The 19716-nt window shown below is 44.2% G+C and overlaps 1 protein-coding gene across 1 annotated transcript in view; it reads left to right on the top strand.

Annotated features, from left to right (window-relative positions):
• Positions 1–7140: 7140 nt before the first annotated feature.
• Positions 7141–19716, top strand: part of BST1 (bone marrow stromal cell antigen 1) — a 26142-nt gene continuing 13566 nt past the window's right edge. Inside the window, exons 1-6 of the mRNA XM_044912777.1 lie at positions 7141–7350; positions 9576–9702; positions 11390–11525; positions 14481–14563; positions 17693–17769; positions 18570–18662. Of these exons, the coding sequence (XP_044768712.1) occupies positions 7181–7350; positions 9576–9702; positions 11390–11525; positions 14481–14563; positions 17693–17769; positions 18570–18662 (686 nt within the window). The 5' untranslated portion in view covers positions 7141–7180. The remainder of the gene's footprint in view (positions 7351–9575; positions 9703–11389; positions 11526–14480; positions 14564–17692; positions 17770–18569; positions 18663–19716) is intronic.

Genomic DNA, 19716 nt, shown 5'->3' with positions numbered 1-19716 from the left:
TCATAATGTAACTTTACATTCATTGAACAAAAATTCAGTGAACTTCTCTTAGAGTCCAGGAACTGTTTTAGAGACATTTGAGATACAAAATGAAGAAAGCAAAGATCATTCTATAGTGGAACTTATGTTCTAGCAGGGAGAGAGAGACCATAAATAAGGCTTATAATATTTCAAAGATAAGTGCTATAGAAAGAGTAATAAGAAAGAAGGTCAGGAAACTATTTGAGGACCAAATCATGAGGGGCTCAGTAGACCATCATAGGGCCTCTGGGTTTTTGTCAGTGAAATGGAGAGCAATTGAAGGGTTATGCAGAGGAAATACATTAACTGAATTAGGTCTTAAAAGACACTCCAGGGGTGCCTGGGTGGCTCAGTCGGTTAAGCATTCGACTCTTGATTTCAGCTCAGGTCGTAATCTCAAGAGTTGTGAGACCAAACCCCACACTGGGCTCTGTGCTCCTCATGGAGTTTGCTTGAGAGTCTCTTTCCCTCTGCCTCTGCGTGTGCACTCCCCCCCTACTCGTGCACTCTCTCTCTCAAAATAAATAAATAAAATCTTAAAAAAAAAAAAAAAAGACTCACTCCATGGGTGCCTGACTGGCCCAGTCCATGAAGCATCTGACTCTTGATCTCAGGGTTGTGAGTTTGAACCCCTCATTGGGTGAAAAGATTACTTAAAAATAAATAAATAGACTCACTGACTGATATTTTGAGAATAAATTGAAATAAATGCTACTTCCCTAAAGAAGATTTTCCTAACCACCGTAGGTTTTTTTTCCCCATTATTCCCTTTATTTCTTTGTAGTATATCATTTGTAATATTTTAATTATTTGATTACTAGTTCTGTCAGTCTGCCACCTTAGGATGAGTGCTCCACAGGAGCAGAGTTCATGTCCATTTTGTATGATACATAGTAAGTGGGTATTCAGTATACATTTGATTAACAAATAATGGACTCTAACATCTGAACTTGAGGTCATATTCTCAGGAATAATTATTAAATGTGTGGCAAAGCCTTTTTTACATTTTAAAAATCTGATTTTGTTAGATAACCTCTGTAAGTATCCAAATATGCACTGATTGATACAGCTTCCTCGCATTGTTGCTGATAATTAAGCAACTTAAATTGCTTAATATGTCTTTCTCAAACTAATTTCAACTTCTGCCTTTATGTATTCACTGACTCCAATGAGTGATTTTTTTAAAGTGATGTTTCTTTTGGCAAGGGCTTTCTCTAAAATCATAAAGGTTAGCAATTCTTTTCCATCAGCCACCACACTTAGCATTATTGTAATATTTGATTTTCCATATTTTGTATTCTGTTGAAGGTAATCACTCCCCCCCCCCCCCCCCCCCCCCCCCCTTCTTGCTTTCTTTGTGCTTGAAATAAAGTGTTGGAAGACAATTCTCCATGAATATTTAACTTGTCTGCTCAGTGTGGATCTAATGAATGAAGGTATTTGCATCCAAGTTAAGGATGTTTATAAAGGGAGTCAGTTTAGGATCATGAAGCTAGAGACACCCAGGGAAGTAAAGATAAAGCCTTCTTCCCCTCTTCAAATACCAGCAACTCCATAACACCCTAGTCTTCTGTGGTGCAACCCACTGCATGATGCAGAGGTAACACCTGGCCCTTACCATGTCATGCTGTGGGAACTGGGGTATGGGGAACTGACAAACAATACTGATCTGGCTGGGTTTCTTGCTATGAGTAATAAATTGTTTCTGACCCAGAGATCTTGTGTCTTTTGTCAGTATATGTCATTTGTGCAAAATCCTTTTTACTATGTAAGGCAACATATTCAAGGTTTCAGGAATTCGGATCTGGACATCTGGGTAGTGAAGAGAGGACTCAACCTATCACAGGCCACTCTTCACAAAGACTCATACCAATCTTGCATGAGAAATACATTCACCTCTCCTGAAGTGACCAAAAGTCTCAGCCCATTACAACATCAAGTTCAAAATCTCATCTAAGTCTCACCAGCCCCAAGGCTCAAATCTGACATCTAAATCACCTAAAGTAGGTGTGGGTACAGGATCTGGGTATAATCTATCCTGAGGCAAAATCCTCTGTGGACCTGTGAAATTAGAAAGTCAGTTCTGTGCTTCAAAAATACAGTGGTGGAGCAGACCTAGGTAACAGTCACAACCATTCCCATTCAAAAAGGGAGAAAATGAGAGACAAAAATGAGTCACCATCCAATCACCTTCAGAGGTCCATCTAGGCAAACTCCACTAGGTTTCAAAGCCTTGGGATAATTTATATGGCACATGCCTCTGCCTTCTGGACTGAGAGTACTCTCTGGGACTATGGCTCCACATTTGGAGTCACACTTTTTTTTTTTTTTAAGTAAACTCTACCTCCAATGTGGGTCTTGAACATGTGACCCTGAGATCAAGACCTGAGCTGAGATCAAGAGTTGAATGCTTAACTGACTGAGCCACCCAGGTGCCCCTATTCTAAGACCTTCAAATGCCTCATCTCTCTTCATCCTTTAGCAACCAAGAAGGCCAACCAACAAAAGAGATAACTTTATTTATTTTTAATTTTATTATTTTTTAAGACAAATTTTTTAAGGATTTATTTATTTATTTGACAGAGAGTGTGCAATCAGGGGAGGGGCAGAGGGAGAGGGAGAAAGAAGCAGGCTCCCCGCTGGGCAGGGAGCCCGATGTGGGGCTCCATCCTAGGACCCTGGGATCATGACCTGAGCCAAAGGCAGACACTTAACTGACTGAGCCATCTAGGCGCCCCTAAGACAAAAAAAAAAATTTTTTTTTTAAGATTTTATTTATTCATTTGACACAGAGAGAACCAGACTGAGATAGAGAGAGACAGACAGCAAGGACAAGCAGGGGGAATGGCAGGCAGGGGAGAAGCAGGCTCTCTGCTGAGCAAGGAGCTCAGGGGGCTCGATCCCAGGACCCTAGGATCATGACCCGAGCCGAAAGCAGCTGCTTAACCAACTGAGCCACCTAGGCGCCCCTAAGACAAAATCTTTAATAAGGAAGTCCAGAATTATTGAAAGCTCTTAATGTTCAAGAAAACAATGTCCAGATTAGTACTGAGTTCAAGGTCTTTGAGATATGACCCTAGCTTTCCCGGCAAGTCTCAACCTGCACTCTGTTTACCAATCAAACTAATTTTTTATCTTTTCCAGGAGAAGCCCCATGCTTTCCCATTATTCTGCCTTTGCTCAAGCAATTGGCACCATCTGAAATTTCTTTCCCCCAGTTCTATATATGTCAGCATCCTATGCCTCCTGGAACTTCCTATAAGGGGAATAATGAAATATGCCTTTTTTTACCTGTAGCTTCTTTCACTCAGTATATATACGTTTAGATGCTTCAGTGTATCAGTAGTTCATGCCTTTGTATTGCTGAGTGGTTTTCCATTGTATGACTAGATCACAATTTGTTTATTCTTTTCTTGTTAGACATTTACATTGTTTAGTTTAGGGCCATTACGGATTAAGTTCAATGAACATTTCATGTGTAAGTCTTCGAGTAGACACGTTTTCTTTTTTTTTTTACACTTTTATTTATTTGAGAGAGAGAAAGAGAGCACACAATCAGGGGAAGTGGCAGAGGGAGAGGGAGAAGCAGGCTCCCCGATGAGCCGAGAGCTGCATGCAGGGACTCCATCCCAGGAACTCTGGATCATGACCTGAGCCAAAGCCAGATGCTAAACCACCTGAGCCACCCAGGCGCCCCGGTAGAGATGTTCTCATCTTTTTCTTGGTAAATACCTTGTAGTGGACGTATCTTCTTTGGTGAGGTATCTGTTCAACTATTTCACCCATTTTAAAATTTGTGTTGCTTTTCTTCTTATTTTTGAGTTGTTGAGTTCTATTTTTTAGATACAAGCTTTAAATCAGTAATCAGCATTCATATTATTATGACCTGTGAATATTACTCATGGCTGATCTTACAGTATTCCATGATTGTTTCCTTTCCTGTAAACTTCTTGCTTACCCAGAGGTAATAATTGTCTCCCCTACCTCAACCCCCTTCTCTCCCTAAGCTTATTTGTTTGTGTGCTTGGTATTCTAATAATTAGTTTCCATTCATTGTGCTGACAGCTCTAGGAAGGGTGTTTCCAAGAAATGAAAGAGAAAAAAAGAGAGGGAGGGAGAGAGAAAGGAAGGAAGGAAAGGGAGGAAGAGAGAAAAAGAAAGAAATCAAACTACCTAAAATACAGGCTGATGCTTTGGGAAATTCACATGTGTTGCAGAGAATTTGACCATAATCATAAGTGTACTTATAATACCAAGCACACAAACAAATAAGCCTGGGAAGGTGGTGATAAAGAAAGGGGGGAAGAGGGAGAGGGAGATTAATTATTACCTCTAGGGTAAGCAATAAGTTTACAAGAAAGGAAACATAGAATACCACAAGCTCAGTCATGAATAATATTCACAGGCCATAACTGATGAGGGAACAGAAGGCAAGCTGAGGACAAAGCAGAAGCTGACACCCCCTAACCCCCACCCCCATGGGATGTATGTGACATTCCTCAGGCACTCCGGGCTGTCCTAAAGGAAAAACAAATAGTTAACTTATACAGATCACAATCCTGCAAGACCTGAGTCTTCCTCAGTTTACTTAGAAAAGCCTTAGCAATAGCTTCCAGAAGGGAATGTAAATAAAATTAAATGTCTTTATAACCGGGCGCCTGGGTGGCTCAGTTGGTTAAGCGACTGCCTTTGGCTCAGGTCATGGTCCTGGAGTCCCGGAATCGAGTCCCGCATGGGGCTCCCTGCTCCGCGGGGGGTCTGCTTCTCCCTCTGACCCTCTTCCCTCTCGTGCTATCTCTCATTCTCTCTCTCAAATAAACATATATATATAAAAAATGTCTTTATAACCTGCAGCCCTTTGACATACTTGAAGTGGGCAGAGTGTAATGTTCCTCCAAGAAGTTCCCACCTTTTTTTTTTTTTAAGAAATGCATTTTTTTTTTTTAAGATTTTATTTATTTATTTGACAGAGACATAGCGAGAGAGGGAACGCAAGCAGGGGGAGTGGGAGAGGGAGAAGCAGGCCTCCCGCTGAGAGGGAGCCCGATGTTGCGGGGCTCGATCCCAGGCCCCTGGGATCATGACCCGAGCTGAAGGCAGACGCCCAACAGCTGAGCCACCCAGGTGCCCCCGTTCCCAACTATCTTAATGTTAATGCCTTACTAGAGGGGTAAACAACCTTAACTTGACAATGGCAAGGCCTCTGGTTCCTGTGAGTCTTCTTTAGCATCTGAAAGTTCTTTCAGAAACCTCCCTTTTTCCTCACCTCCTCCACCGCATAGTACATAATCAGCCACCCCTCACAACCTCACAACCCTGGGGCAGCAGCTCTTTCTGCCCCTGGGTCCTGTCCCTGTGGTTTAATAAACCACCATTTTGCACCAAAGATGTCTCAAGAATTCTTTCTTAGTCCTCGGCTCTGGACTCCACCCCACTGAACCTCACCTATATTCCAAAACCCCATCAATAATAATGTAAATACTGTTCCTGATCTAAAGCTTGAGATAAAACACTAAGGATGATGAAAGGCACAGAAGGATGCCTTTTGAGGATGTGTGAGGTTAAATATAAAATTTCCTTTTCCATCCTAGGAAGTCAAAGAATAGAATCTAAGAAGGAAACATCAAGAAAACAGCATATAGGCATGTTACTTGCAAACATGGAAGTAAATACAAAAAACTTTTGAAACAAAAATGCTTAATCTGGAAATTGGACTGAGTCAGGGAGGGCTGGACAGGAGACTGGGTCTGGGTTATAAACTTTAAAAATAAAAAGAGAAAGATTCACATAAAATGTTATAGAACCCACCAACCCCCACATCTTGCCAGCTTCCCGTGTTTACCAAATGCTTGCCCTTCGGCACTCAGAGTTCACAGCTATCATTACTGTGAAAATTGAGGATAAGGGCCTCCAGAATTCCAAGCGCAATTCTGGTGTCCCTGGCTCTCTGAACTGACTCTAGGATTTTGCATCTATCTGGAAGGGAGATTATGACCTCTGACAAGTTACTTAACTTCCCCAAATTTCCTCATCCGTAAAATGGGGATGATAAACCCAACTGGGAGGATGTTATAAAAAGTAATTGACTACTGCTTATGGAGTGTTTGGCACATAATAGCAGCTCAATAAATATTAGGTTTTGTGGTTATTACTTCCTGAAAACAAAACCCACTCATCTTTGGTGGAAAAGAGGCCATCTGTCAAAGGTGTCCGTTTGGGGCCAGAAAAATCTTTCTTTTGATGACTAAACTTTCCTCACCTATTCCCCAGCTTCACCTCTGTGGGGGCTCCTTCCTCCTGGACTCTGGCCAATATTAGCCAAGAGCTAGGTTTTTTGTTTGTTAGTTTGTCAAACTGGTGGTTGCCAGGTGTAGGTGAGTGGGGGATGGGTGAGATAACTGAAGAGGATTAAAAGGTACATAAAATAAATAAGTTATAAAATAAGTCACGGGGCGCCTGGGTGGCTCAGTTGGTTAGGCGACTGCCTTCGGCTCAGGTCATGATCCTGGAGTCCCGGGATCGAGTCCCGCATCGGGCTCCCTGCTCGGCAGGGAGTCTGCTTCTCCCTCTGACCCTCCCCCCTCTCATGTGCTTTCTCTCATTCTCTCTCTCTCAAATAAATAAATAAAATCTTTAAGAAAAAAAAAAATAAAATAAAATAAAATAAGTCACGGAGATGAAAAGTACAGCATAGGGAATATAGTCAATAATATAATAACCTATGGTGACAGATGGTGAGCACTGAGTAATGTATAGAACTGTCCAATCACTACGTTGTACACCTGAAACTGTACAACACTGTGTGATAATTATACTTCAATCAAAACAAAAACAAAAAGGTCTCAGTCCTTGGATCATGCGGCCTGTTGATCTCCGGGTTGTAAATTCGAGCCCCACCTTGGTACACCCAAGTAATCTCTACAGAGATTACCTAAAAATAAAATCTTAACAACAACAACAACAACAACAACAAAGCCAAGAGCCAGAATCTTATCGCCAGTGAAGTCCCAATCTTGGAACTGAAGCAGCTAGCAGAGGCAGAAAGCCAGGGGGTGGTCCTGGAGTGCAGGACTGCGCAGCGCCTCTGGAGGGAGTCGCCTTAGTGCGGGATGAGAAGTGAGTCAGAAGGCACGGACCTGTAGGGACAAAGTCGCCAGCGATGACAGCCCAGGGGCTCACGCCTTCTCAGCTGCTCCTGCTGCTGCTGGTCGCGGGCGCTGCGGGCGCTGGGGGCGCCCGGTGGCGCGGGGAGGGCACCACACCGCACCTACAGAGCATCATCCTGGGCCGATGCGCGGAGTACGTGGCCCTCCTGAATCCGGACCAGCGGTGAGCTGGTGTCGGGAGGAGGGTGTCGGGAGGGGCAGATGGAGGCTGAAGGGTAGGGGTGTGTGGGGGTGGAGGATCTCGACCGAGAGGTGTGCGCGGGGGAAGGTGGGGCTTTTTTTTTTTTTAAAGATTGTATTTATTTATTTGAGAGAGAGAATGAGAGACAGAGAGCACGAGAGGGGGGAAGGTCAGAGGGAGAAACAGACTCCCCACTGAGCAGGGAGCCCCATGCGGGACTCCATCCCGGGACTCCAGGATCATGACCTGAGCCGAAGGCAGTCGCTTAACCAACTGAGCCACCCGGGCGCCCCGGAAGGTGGGGCTTCTAAAAGTCGGGGGGGCCAAGTGCAGAGGGTGAGAAGTCTAGGGGTGAGGAGTGTGTGTGTGTGTGTGTGTGTGTAAGTGAAGGAGGCTGTGGGCCGTCAACCTAGAGGCAAGGATTAGGTAGAGGTGAGTTTGGATGACAGCCAGCAAGTATATGCTTAGCCAGAAGGGTCAGACCCAGGAAGGCCGACCTAGAAACTGGTGAATCCAGGGACTTGGGGAATTCAAATTTCAGATCCTCTGAAACCTAGAGAACTTTATGAGTTTGAGTCTCTCTTGCCAGCACAGTGCTTCTTACTAATTTTTGTTCCTTCTTTGGACCTACCTTTTCTGTTTTCATAATGTTTTTTTCTTGTGCCAGTTTTTTTTTTCTTTCTGATTCATTTCAGACAAATAAAAAGAGCAGAGAATAATATAAGGAACGCCCATATTACCCACTGCCCCACACAAGAAATAAACAGTTACAAATGCCTTGGGAAATGTTTTTGGAAAGCTAGGATGGACTTGAAGAGTTGTGGCTGTCACCGGAGGGCGTCCTGTCTGCCTTAGTGTCACCTAATGCAAAGGGTGACAGCATGAGGTGCGTCCTCGAATAGATCAGCCCAAATCTTTTGGCACGAGCAAATGGTTTTTACTACTTTCAGCAAGTACGGAGACAGGGAGATAGTTCTTTTCTTTTTTTTTTTTTTTTAAGATTCTATTTATTTATTCATGGGAGATAGAGAGAGAGAGGCAGAGGCAGAGGGAGAAGCAGGCTCCCCGCGGAACAAGGAGCCCGATGCGGGACTCGATCCCAGGACCCTGGGATCATGACCTGAGCTGAAGGCAGACGCTTAACCGACTGAGCCACCCAGGCGTCAGACAGGGAGATAGTTCTTAAAGCACCGACTCCTCTAACACAAATGGGGGCTTCAGGTTGACAGCCAGCAACATTTGGGTCAGTTGGTCCCTACAAATAAGAAGCTGGCCACGGGAACTTAGTAAAACTTTTATAATCTTTTGAGCATGGCATTCAAGCGGATTGCTTAACTCCGTAATTTCCCAAGAACGTCTGCTGCACTCTTGAGTAACTTTGGGCGTTTCCCAGGAACAGGGCGGTTCTACAGGACCTGTGAAGCTGACAAATGAACGTGCTGGAGAGCAAGAGAGTGTATTCCTTTTAACTTCTCACTGTGGTCCCTGATAACTTTAGCCCTAACTAACATTCTGCAGGAGGCGAAACAGCTTTTCTCAACACCTGGCTCTCATTCCTGGTTTTACAAGGTCTCATCCACTGGCCTGACCACACGTGGCCCCGGGGAAAGTGGACCTTAAGTCTCAGTGGAGAGGCCCCTGGAGTCGGGAGCCTGCCTGGTTTATTGGAATTGTCATCCTCCAGGAAAGTGCCTTTTCTACTCATCTCTGGGAGCCCAGGACAAGACTCTGTTCCTTAGCTCTGAAAAATGTGTGTCGTAGCCATTTCCACTGTCAGATTTCCAAATCCATCACGTAGGTTTTTTCTTCTCCTCTTCTAAATGGGGGTTAATGCACGAGACAGGAGAGTTTGCTGTCTTTTTTGTGCCTCGTTATGCAGAGTTGATAAATGGCAAAATTGTGCGGGAAGCTGTTGGAGTACTTAGAAAGAAATGGCCGTAATTCACAACATCTCATGATGTGGTTTGGTTTTCTTTTTTTTTTTTTTTAAAGATTTTATTTATTTATTTGAGAGAGAGAATGACATAGAGATAGCATGAGAGGGGGGAGGGTCAGAGGGAGAAGCAGACTCCCCACTGAGCAGGGAGCCCGATGCTGGACTCGATCCCGGGACTCCAGGATCATGACCTGAGCCGAAGGCAGTCGCTTAACCAACTGAGCCACCCAGGTGCCCTGGTTTTCTTTTTTTAATGTATGCCGCTGCACAGGGACAAGAACTGCACAGCTATCTGGGAAGCCTTTAAAGTGGTGCTGGACAAGGATCCCTGTTCCGTATTTCCCTCCGACTACGACCTTCTTATTAACCTCTCCAGACATTCCATTCCCAGAGACAAGGTAAAACATTCCTCTCCGTCTCTATAGAGATAGATGGTGCGTGGGCCAGGTGTCTGCGACCCTGCGGGCACCTGTTTCAGTCTCCCCAAAAAATCAAGCAGCAAACTCACCTGAGTTCTCTGGTGGGAAGGCATCTTTGTCTTCAGTGGTAATTCTGGGTCTCCTGCCTGTCTGGGCAGAAGGAACTTTCCTAAATCAACAAGTCTTGTGTGGGGAATCACTATGTTAGGACCTTGCCACACCTTTCCCCTGGGCCTCTGCCCCTAGCCAATTCTGAATAATTTGTGTCCTAACTGGCCCCAAAGGCCTGAACTTTTGAGTGACTCAGAAGAGCCTTAACCTCAGTATCTTCCCAGAAGACCAATCCCTCCTTTTAAGGGACCTGAAGGTTCTGTCTATTCAGTACCAGTTTCTTTAAGCAAACTACATGTCTTTGTTCTGAGTTCTAATAAAATGAAAACAAATGAGAAAATCTACATAATATGTTTGCTTAGAACAATACCTTGAGTTTAAAGAAAGTCAGATGCTTTGTTTTGTTTCTTGACAACATAATTCTTAACCCGATTTTTCATTGTGAAATCAGGTAACATTGATGTTTGCAAACGAAAAAATCTTTTTTTTTTTTAAAGATTTTATTTTTATTTATTTGACAGAGAGAGAAATAGTGAGAGAGGGAACACAAGCAGGGGGAGTGGGAGAGGGACAAGCAGGCTTCCCGCCGAGCAGGGAGCCCGATGCGGGGCTCGATCCCAGGACTCTGGGATCGTGACCTGAGCCAAAGGCAGACGCTTAACGACTGAGCCACCCAGGTGCCCCCAAATGAAAAAAATCTTAACATTGTTGTTTTAAATTTGTAAATGGAGCTGGAAGATTCAGAGATATAATAGATTGAAAATAATGATTTTTAAGGATATTTTGCATTTTGCAACTTGCTGCCTCCTGCCAGTAAAAAGAGGAACCCTAAATGTTGTTCTCTTCTTTCATAGATTTTGGTGCTAGTTGATGAACTCAGTAAATAATTACTTCCACGTGTTGGACCTTGTGCTAAGGCTTGAGGATGCTTGCAATGGGGAACAAAACAGCCCCGACCCTCGGGAAGCTTCCAGTCTAGGCATAGCCCAGTTGGACTACTGAGGGTCTGATGAGATCATGGGAGGGATATTGTTATTTATATTTACTGTTGTGCGAAAACACTGTAGCATTATAGTGGAAACTGTAAAATACAGTATAAAAGTAACATATTTCTGAGGCATTTTACACTCCCCAAAGTGCTTTTTGTGGTGACGTATCCTCCTGAACACAGCTGTGGAAGAAGAAAAAGGGCTCATGCTCCCCATTTTCCAGATGTGGAAACTGAGTCACAGGGCTATGACATGCCTTGCTCAAGATCACACATCTAGTGTATGACAGAGTAAGGATTCGAACCCAGGTCCTTTGATCTCTTTTTAAATCCAGGGATAAATATATATATTTATTACTGAGAAAATACTTTGTTAACCTGTGCATGACCCTTGGAACGATGGGAGGAGAGATCATGGCACTCTCTGAATGGGTAAGCAAAGACAAAGAAAAAGAAAGTTCAGTTGTTGTCAGAGAAGTCAGAGTTGAATAAATATGGACTGCCTGACCGAAAAAAAATCTGCTTTGATTTCATTTTCATGTTACTTTTGTGTTTGTGTTTCCTTAGTCCCTGTTCTGGGAAGACAACCACCTCCTTGTCACTAGCTATTCAGAGAATGCCCGTCGCTTGGTACCTCTGTGCAATGTTCTGTACGGGACGATTGGTGATTTTCTGAGCTGGTGTCGACAGGAAAATGCCTCCGGTAAGACTCCCGGACAAATCACAGGGAAAGTGAGAGCTCCTAGTTAAGTCGATACTCTGCATTTGTCATTTGTGCTAAATGCTTTCCTATGCATTTGTCTCATTTGATTCCCCCCAAATACTCTGAGGTAGGTGGTAGTAATAATAATTGATGCTGACAGTAATAGAGAGAAAGCACTTATCTTTTGCTGGGTACTCTTTAAGCATATACTGATACATATTAACTAATTTAATCTCTGCAGCAGCCCCAAGGGATAGGTCCTCTCCTAATCTCTGTTGTGATAAATAAGGAAACTGAGGCACGGCAAGGTTAAGAAACTTCCTGAGGAGTGAACAGCTAGGAAGCGGCAGAGTCAGACAGTCTGACTCCAGAGCACATGCTCCCAGCCCTGCCCAACCGGGCCTCACGATTCTCCTGTTCCAGAAGAGGAAACTGAAGTTTAGGGAGGTTAAATCACTTGACGGAGTTGAGCCAGGAGTTAATCCTCTTCTGATGAATTCTGAAGCCTTTGCTCTTAAATGCCACTCCAAGTACCAGAAGATACTTTGCGATTAAAATCACAGTGAAAGTCACCAGGGCTGGCCTGGTGGTAATAAAAACTCTCCTCATGCATCCAGATCCTTCTGAGAGCTGGAGCTAGCGCAGTTGACATCCTCGGAGGGCTTACAGCTTTGTGAGGGGCATTTCCTCCCGTGCTGTGCTCTGATGCAGGAAAGCCCAGGTCCTGAGCAGTAGCACAGACACTAGCCCAGACCGGGGTATCTGGGAAGCTTCCCAGCAGCTCTTGGTTCTCAATGAGTCTTGAAGGGTAAGCAGGAGAGGAGGTAGGAGGCCATATTCCGTTCATGAAAACTGGAGATTCTCCCTGCCTGGGTATTGGAATCACTTTAAAAGTTAGCCTAAGGTCATTTCTGTGTATTCTCCTCCATTCATTCATTTATCCAACTACGAGTGCCTACTCTGTGCCTGTAGGCAGCGGGAACACAGCAGAATAAAACAGGAAAATAATACCCCATCCTTACATTATAGATGGGGAGATAAGACAAGACACAGGCGAGTCAAACAGTCTGCCCCAAGATTCCATGGGCTACAGAGAGAAACAAAACAGGAAAGAGGGTAGGAAGTGCTGGGAGGGGAAGGAAGAGGGAGGACAGTGTTGCAGGTTTACATTAGTGTCCAGAGAAAGCCTTGCTGAGCAGCTATTTGAGCAAAGATCTGACGGAGTTGAGGAAGAGAATTTCCTGAGAGAGGGAACAGCCAGTGCAAAGGCCTTGAGGTGGAAGTATGTCTGGAATATTTAAGGAACAGCAAGGACTGCAGCAAGTAAAGAGCAAAGTAGTAGGCGATGAGGCTAGAGGAATAAAGGAGGGCCAGATGGCACAGGGCTTTCACTGGGAGGGAAATGGGAAAATTTCAGGGTCCGGGTCAATGGACGTGGCCGTTCATCCAATAGACAGTGACTGGGAAGTCTGTTTGATTATCCTGCAGCAGGGACGTGTGGAGTGTGAGAAAAAGAATGTGAAGGAAGGGAGAGTATGGTATAATCACAAATATTTGGTTGTTGTCCCCAGGTCCTGGCACACAGCTCCTAAGACCCTGGGAATATGAAGAGTAATAAGAATGTCTTTTGTGTGATAATGACATGACTAGTGGCTGGGGGTTCCTAGATAGCTTCACATGGGGGCTGGTCACCAGAAAGACCAAGGAAAACCGTATTGGAGCCTGTGAGCTTTTGGCCCCATCCCTGTCCTCCAGGAAGGAAAGAGGGGCTGGAGATTGAGTTAATCACCAAGGCCATGATTTAATCAATCATGTCTGCCTAATGAAATCTCGTAAAACCCCTACGGGGTGGGGTTCAGAGGGCCTCTGAGTTGGTGAACACTGGGAAGATGGGAGAGTGATGGGCCCTGAGGGGGCATGGAAACTCCCCAAATTTCCTTCAGAAGTACACATTTTGCCCTGTTTGGTTCTCTCTGGAAGGACTTGTCAATGAGTACTTTCTCCTTTTTTTGTAGAGTAAATGGGGGAGCAATCCCATTATATGCCTGCTGAATTCTGTCATTAGAATTTTAATTTTAGGGCGCCTGGGTGGCTCAGTTGGTTAAGCGACTGCCTTCGGCTCAGGTCATGATCCTGGAGTCCCAGGATCGAGTCCCGCATCGGGCTCCCTGCTCGGCGGGGAGTCTGCTTCTCCCTCTGGCCCTCCCCCCTCTCATGTGCTCTCTCTCTCTCTCTCATTCTGTCTCAAATAAATAAATAAAATCTTAAAAAAAAAAAGAATTTTAATTTTATATTTATTTATTTACTAAAGATTTTATTTATTTGAGAGAGACAGCGCACAAGCAGGGGGAGCTGCAGAGGGAGAGGGAGAAGCAGGCTCCCCACTGAGCAGCGAGCCTGATGTAGGGCTTGATCCTAGGACCTTGAGATCATGACCTGAGCCAAAGGCAGACGCTTAACTGACTGAGCCACCCAGGCACCCCTGTCATTAGAATTTTTAAAATGTAATACCTTTTAACACTTTATATATTTTAAATGTCATAAAATTTCTGTTTTCTGGTTAAAGACTATCACTGTCTTGGTGTTTTGTTGTATTTACTTCTAAGACTGGGTCTAACTGGAGAAGGCACTTCACTCAACAGAGCAAAGACTTTTTTTTTTTTTAAATCACTTCACTGGACCCTCAGTAAAGAAAAAGCCGAGCTAACATGCTGATGCTTGGCGGTCGGCAGCCAACTGCTTGGGTCTCTGCCTTCTTCACATCTGTGCAAAGCAGAATGACACTTGTCTTCCTATCACAGATTGGGTTCTTTGTGGGTCAGGTAGGCAGAACTGTGAACGTCAAACTTGTAAACACAGACTAAATAGATTTTGTGGAGTCAGCGAATGTTGTAAATCAATTCTTCTCTGATACAATGTTTGAAATGAAACAATGTCCGTCTATTTTCCCCTTAGGACTCGATTACCAGTCCTGCCCTACATCAGAAGATTGTGAAAACAACCCCGTGGATTCTTTCTGGAAAAGGGCGTCTATGCAGGTGAGCTTGGGAAGGCCGGCTGGGAGGTTAGCACAGGTGGGACCCAAGAACATAAGACAGAGGGGTTCAGAGACGGGGCCATCGGGTCATGACTTAATGTCTCTGAGCCTCTCTTTGTGTCCACGTTCGCCACATTCTGATTCACTCTGTCTACTCCATAAAGATGTGAGGACTTAAGGAGCCTAAATACTTAGCACAGCAAGCAAACACATTCAGTGAATGTTGGTATAGATGAGGATATTAAATAGTCGCTATTACTATAGTGTTGTGGCTGCTCTTAGTATTTCGAATCAATGCGATTTTGATTGCTATGTAAAATGGGGCGGCCCCTGTTTTATGTGAGACCTTGGGACACCTGAGATCCAGCTGTCGGGGTCAGAAATGTCCCCAAGCCTGCTATTCATCATAGAGGAGGTGATAGGAGGTGGTAGGTGACAGGCGAGGGGAAGATAAACTGGACACACAGAAATGGCCCCTTACCGAAGGTCTGTTCCTCAGAGAATACTGCCACCAGAGATGATGACAGTCTATTAAATGTTAGCTGTATTGACTCGGAGGCCAGTGGACTTCAGGGTCCTGCCACCCACCACCAGCAGCTCCCTCTCAGGGCTGTCCATGTCCCTTTTTGTCCCATCCTGGATCCCTGGGTGTCCACTGGGTCCCTTGTTGATCAGAGTGAGATTACTTTGGTTAAATCCTCCTTCACGCTGTGATTTGGAGCAGGACAGAGGGCCAGCTCCAGGCAAAAGGCATTGTTTATTGCTGAGCTCTCCTGCTGATCCCGCGGGAGCACCGCATTTATGCTCACTACCCGTCGGCTCCGTTTCCAGTGGAGACTCCACTCAGTGAGCTCCAGGCTGCCAGAGCCCCTCATGGAGGCTACGGAGGCATCATCACCTGAATGTGGAATCATAGCTGCAACTCAGAGGCAATAGCAACACTCTCATCAAGGAGCTAAGAATCATGCCCACATTTTATGAGTCCTCAGAATGTGCTGGATAGTCTATGCACAAGGAGAGGTAGTTGAGTATGTGATGAGGAGAGGGTCGGAATTGTAGCAGAGAAGTATTCAGTACATGTTGATAATTATTATTTTGTTTTATTTTATTTTTATTTATTTTTAAAAGATTTTTATTTTTATTTTGTATTTTTTTTAAAGATTTTATTTATTTATTTGACAGAGAGAGACACAGCGAGAGAGGAAACATAGCAGGGAGAGTGGGAGAGGGAGAAGCAGGCGCCCCGCAGAGCAGGGAGCCCTATGCGGGGCTCGATCCCAGGACCCTGGGATCATGACCTGAGCTGAAGGCAGACGCTTAACGACTGAGCCACCCAGACGCCCCAAAAGATTTTTAAAATGTATTTATTTTAGAGAGAGAGAGAGAGAGAGAGCATGCATGCAAGTGGGGGCAGGGGCAGAGGGAGAGAATCTCAAGCAGACTCTGTACTGAGCACCGGGAGCCTGGCACGGGGCTCGATCCCACGACCCTGAGATCATGACCTGAGCTAAAACCAAGAGTCGGATGCTTAACCAACTGAGCCACCCAGGTGTCCCAGTAATTATTATTTTAAATGATTTAATCTTTACAACAATCCTATGAGGTCAGTGACCCTTATGACCCCTGTTTTACAGATAGGAAAAATGAGGAATAAAGAGATCAAGAAACTTAAGCAGCCTTATTTTTTTTATTTATGTATTTTCTTTCTATTCAACTTATTAAGCAGCCTTATTCCAGAGCTAATAAGTGGAGGAGCCAGAGAACAAATTTTTCAACCACTACATCATATAGCCTCATTGTATCTGCATGCATTTTTTATTTCATTTTTTTTTTTCTTACCAATGTGATAGCTGCTCAGGATAAAAAAGTGACAAATAATAGAAAATACAAATAAGAAAATTAATCATGTATATACCTGCTGCCTGAAGGCAACCCCTTCAGCATTATGGTCATCAGACCTTGGCATTTGTGGATTTGACCATGACCATTAGCACGGACTATTGGAACCCTGAGACGTGCATGACACGCACGTCTCAAGTGTATTTTTGCTTTGCTGCCGCTGGTATTGGGCATCACTAAGTCCAGTCATGGCTCTCTCGGTGCCACCTGCCTTCCCAGCCCCCCACCTCACTCCAGTATCAACCTTTTATCAGGGAAATTGTATGTTCTGGTAGTATTCTGAAGTGGAGATTTGGGAACTTCACTGGACCTATCTCTTCCTTGGGAATTTTGAGGGGGACTAAAATTCCCAGACTTTTGTCCACTTATTTTTAGCATAGTAGAGCTCCTGCTTTATCTTCCTAATATTGCACTTTGCTTTACATACACATACTTCCTCTGTGTTTGCAAATCTTTTGCACAGTTTTATTAATGGCAGGCTAATATTTCAGACACTTAAGTACTATCAGTTACTTGCCATTCCTTTGTTGTTGACTATTTTAGATGGCTTACAAACAATGCTGCAGTACACACCTTTGTGCACAATGCTTGTGATGGTCCTTAGAGCTGTTTACAAAATGTCTGGTTCATCTTCTGCATACATGGTTTGCATTCCCCTGCCTTGTTGACGTTACTTGCTTGTGGCTTCTTGTGACTTGCCAATGAGATGTGAGAGGGAGTGTGTATGATTTCTGGGTGGAAATGTCTCAGAACTGGTCTGTGATTTACCACTGTCCCCTTCTCCCTTCCCTGACAATCAATGACTTTGCAGATATGGACTCTTGATCAGCTTATGTCCCAGTGCGAGGACATAGGGGACAAAACCCCAGTGGACTTGTGATAAAGATGTAGAGTGAGCATGAAATAAATCTTTGTTGTTTAAAGCCACTGTGATTTTGAGGTTGTTTGGCAGCATACTTTAGTGTATTCCAGCCGATACAATGCTGGAAACTGATCATTTCACATGGTTTTCTGAGTAGATTCCCAGCCATGGAATCACAGAGTCTATGAGTTTTTGACATTTCAAAGCAATTTGCTTTCCAAGAGATGCCATTTGCATCCCTACCAGCTGTATGAAATATCAAATTTAGTACATCCTTGCTCACACTGAGGAATGTCAATTTAAAAAAATTGCTCATTTCATAGCTGAAAAATGACATGTGTTAATCAAAATACTTATTTCTTCTTACAGTATTCAAAGGACAGTTCTGGGGTGATCTATGTCATGCTGAATGGTTCAAAGCCATCAGGAGCCTATCCTGTTAAAGGGTGAGAACACCAGCATCAACAAATACAACAAAGAACGCCAAGTTGTTTATTTAGTTTTTTCAAATGGAAGCTTAAGAAAACTGTCTTAATCACCAGCATAAGGCTTCCTTTTGTAAGTTCAGGTAAAGCAAAGACAATTGAATGACTGGAGGTCAGAGCCATGTCTATACATCTCTACCATTAATAGCTGATGAATGCACGAATGAAATAAATAACCTAAAAATAAAAGCCAAAAATACCCCCACAGAACACCCTGAAAGCTTTTCAACAAAAGTAATGTGTAAATCAACTAACAGTGAAATGGGAAAAGTATCCTATTGCTTTAGGACTTTAAGAAATGTTGGGGCACCTGGGTGGCTCAGTCAGTTAAGCGTCCAACTCTTTTTTTTTTTTTAAAGATTTTATTTATTTATTTGACAGAGAGAGACACAGCGAGAGAGGGAACACAAGTAAGGGGAGTGGGAGAGGGAGAAGCAGGCTTCCCGCTGAGCAGGGAGCCTGACGTGGGGCTCCATCCCAGGACCCTGGGACCATGACCTGAGCCAAAGGCAGACTCTTAACGAATGAGCCACCCAGGCGCCCCAAGCGTCCAGCTCTTGATTTCAGCTCAGGTCATGATCTCAGGTCGTGAGATCGAGTCCAGCATCTGGCTCCCCACTCAGCGAGGAGTCTGCTTGAGATTCTCTCTCTCCCTCTTCCTTTGCCCCTCCTCCTGCTTGCATGCTTGCACTCTCTCTCGCTTTCTCAGTAAATAAATAAATATAAATCTTTCTAAAAAAATGTCTTTCCTCCTTCTCAGTTTTTTTTGCAGATTTTGAAATTCCCTATTTCCAGAAGGATAAAATCACACGAATTGAGGTCTGGGTTATGCATGACATCGGAAGACCGAAAGTGTAAGCCAAGGTGTTACTGATGTTGGTAATTGTGCAAACACACTTCTCTTGAATATGCTATAATCAAGCCCGTTTTACATTTTCATTTTTGGGGAAACAAGAGTGTTCTCTGTTTCTAATGTCATTGGTAAAGAAAGACAAAGTCTTGACTTTTAGGTATTGCCACTAAGCAGTCCTGAGCCCAGAGAGAGGACCTCCTTTATTCAGTACTATTCTCAGCCAAGGAAAATGGTGTTCCTTTCTGAGCTACCTGGGCAGCGCTGGATAGGAGAGTTCCTTGTGCATTTGTGTGGGTCAAAGCCAGTTTTTCCCCCAGTTGTTTGAAAGCCCCCACCAGGAGTTCTCAAAATTGACCCAAGGACTATGTAATGAAGACTTCATTCTCAGAGAACAACCATTTCCACAACTGGGCCTCAGATAACTGGCCAAGGAAACTGTTAAGATCCATATTTTCTGGAAAACCACTTGAGTTTGTATAAACGCAAGGCTGACCTTATTCTTCTCATCAGTGTGGAGCATTGCTGTTGAAGACGGAAGATAAGAAACGAAAACCCAGATGCTTCAGAGACAAGCCAAGGAGGCCCAGCCTGGCTTAAGTACAGCCATATCAGGCTTTAGAGGCCTGCTGGGGCCTTGCTCTTCAGAGCACTGATGAAAAGTATTGCCAGCCCCAATGAGTATGTTCTGGGAGAATCTTGTCAATGTCCCCATTTCCGGCCCCTAGAGCCCTCAGACTCACCGTATAATGAGGGATTATTTTTTCCTGTCTCTTTTTTTTTTTTTTTTAAAGATTTTATTTATTTATTTGAGAGAGAATGAGAGAGAGAGCATGAGAGGAGGGAGGGTCAGAGGGAGAAGCAGACTCCTCGCTGAGCAGGGAGCCCGATGCGGGACTCGATCCCAGGACTCCAGGATCATGACCTGAGCCGAAGGCAGTCGCTTAACCAACTGAGCCACCCAGGCGCCCTTTTTCCTGTCTCTTAAACAAGAGATTAAATTTGCAAATGACTGGGCGCCTGGGTGGCTCAGTTGGTTAAGCGACTGCCTTCGGCTC

The sequence above is a fragment of the Neomonachus schauinslandi genome, chromosome 2, assembly GCF_002201575.2.
Source record: "Neomonachus schauinslandi chromosome 2, ASM220157v2, whole genome shotgun sequence".
NCBI classification, from domain to species: domain Eukaryota; kingdom Metazoa; phylum Chordata; class Mammalia; order Carnivora; family Phocidae; genus Neomonachus; species Neomonachus schauinslandi.
The sequence above is the reverse complement of the archived record's forward strand: the minus strand, read 5'-3'. Positions and strand labels throughout refer to the sequence as shown.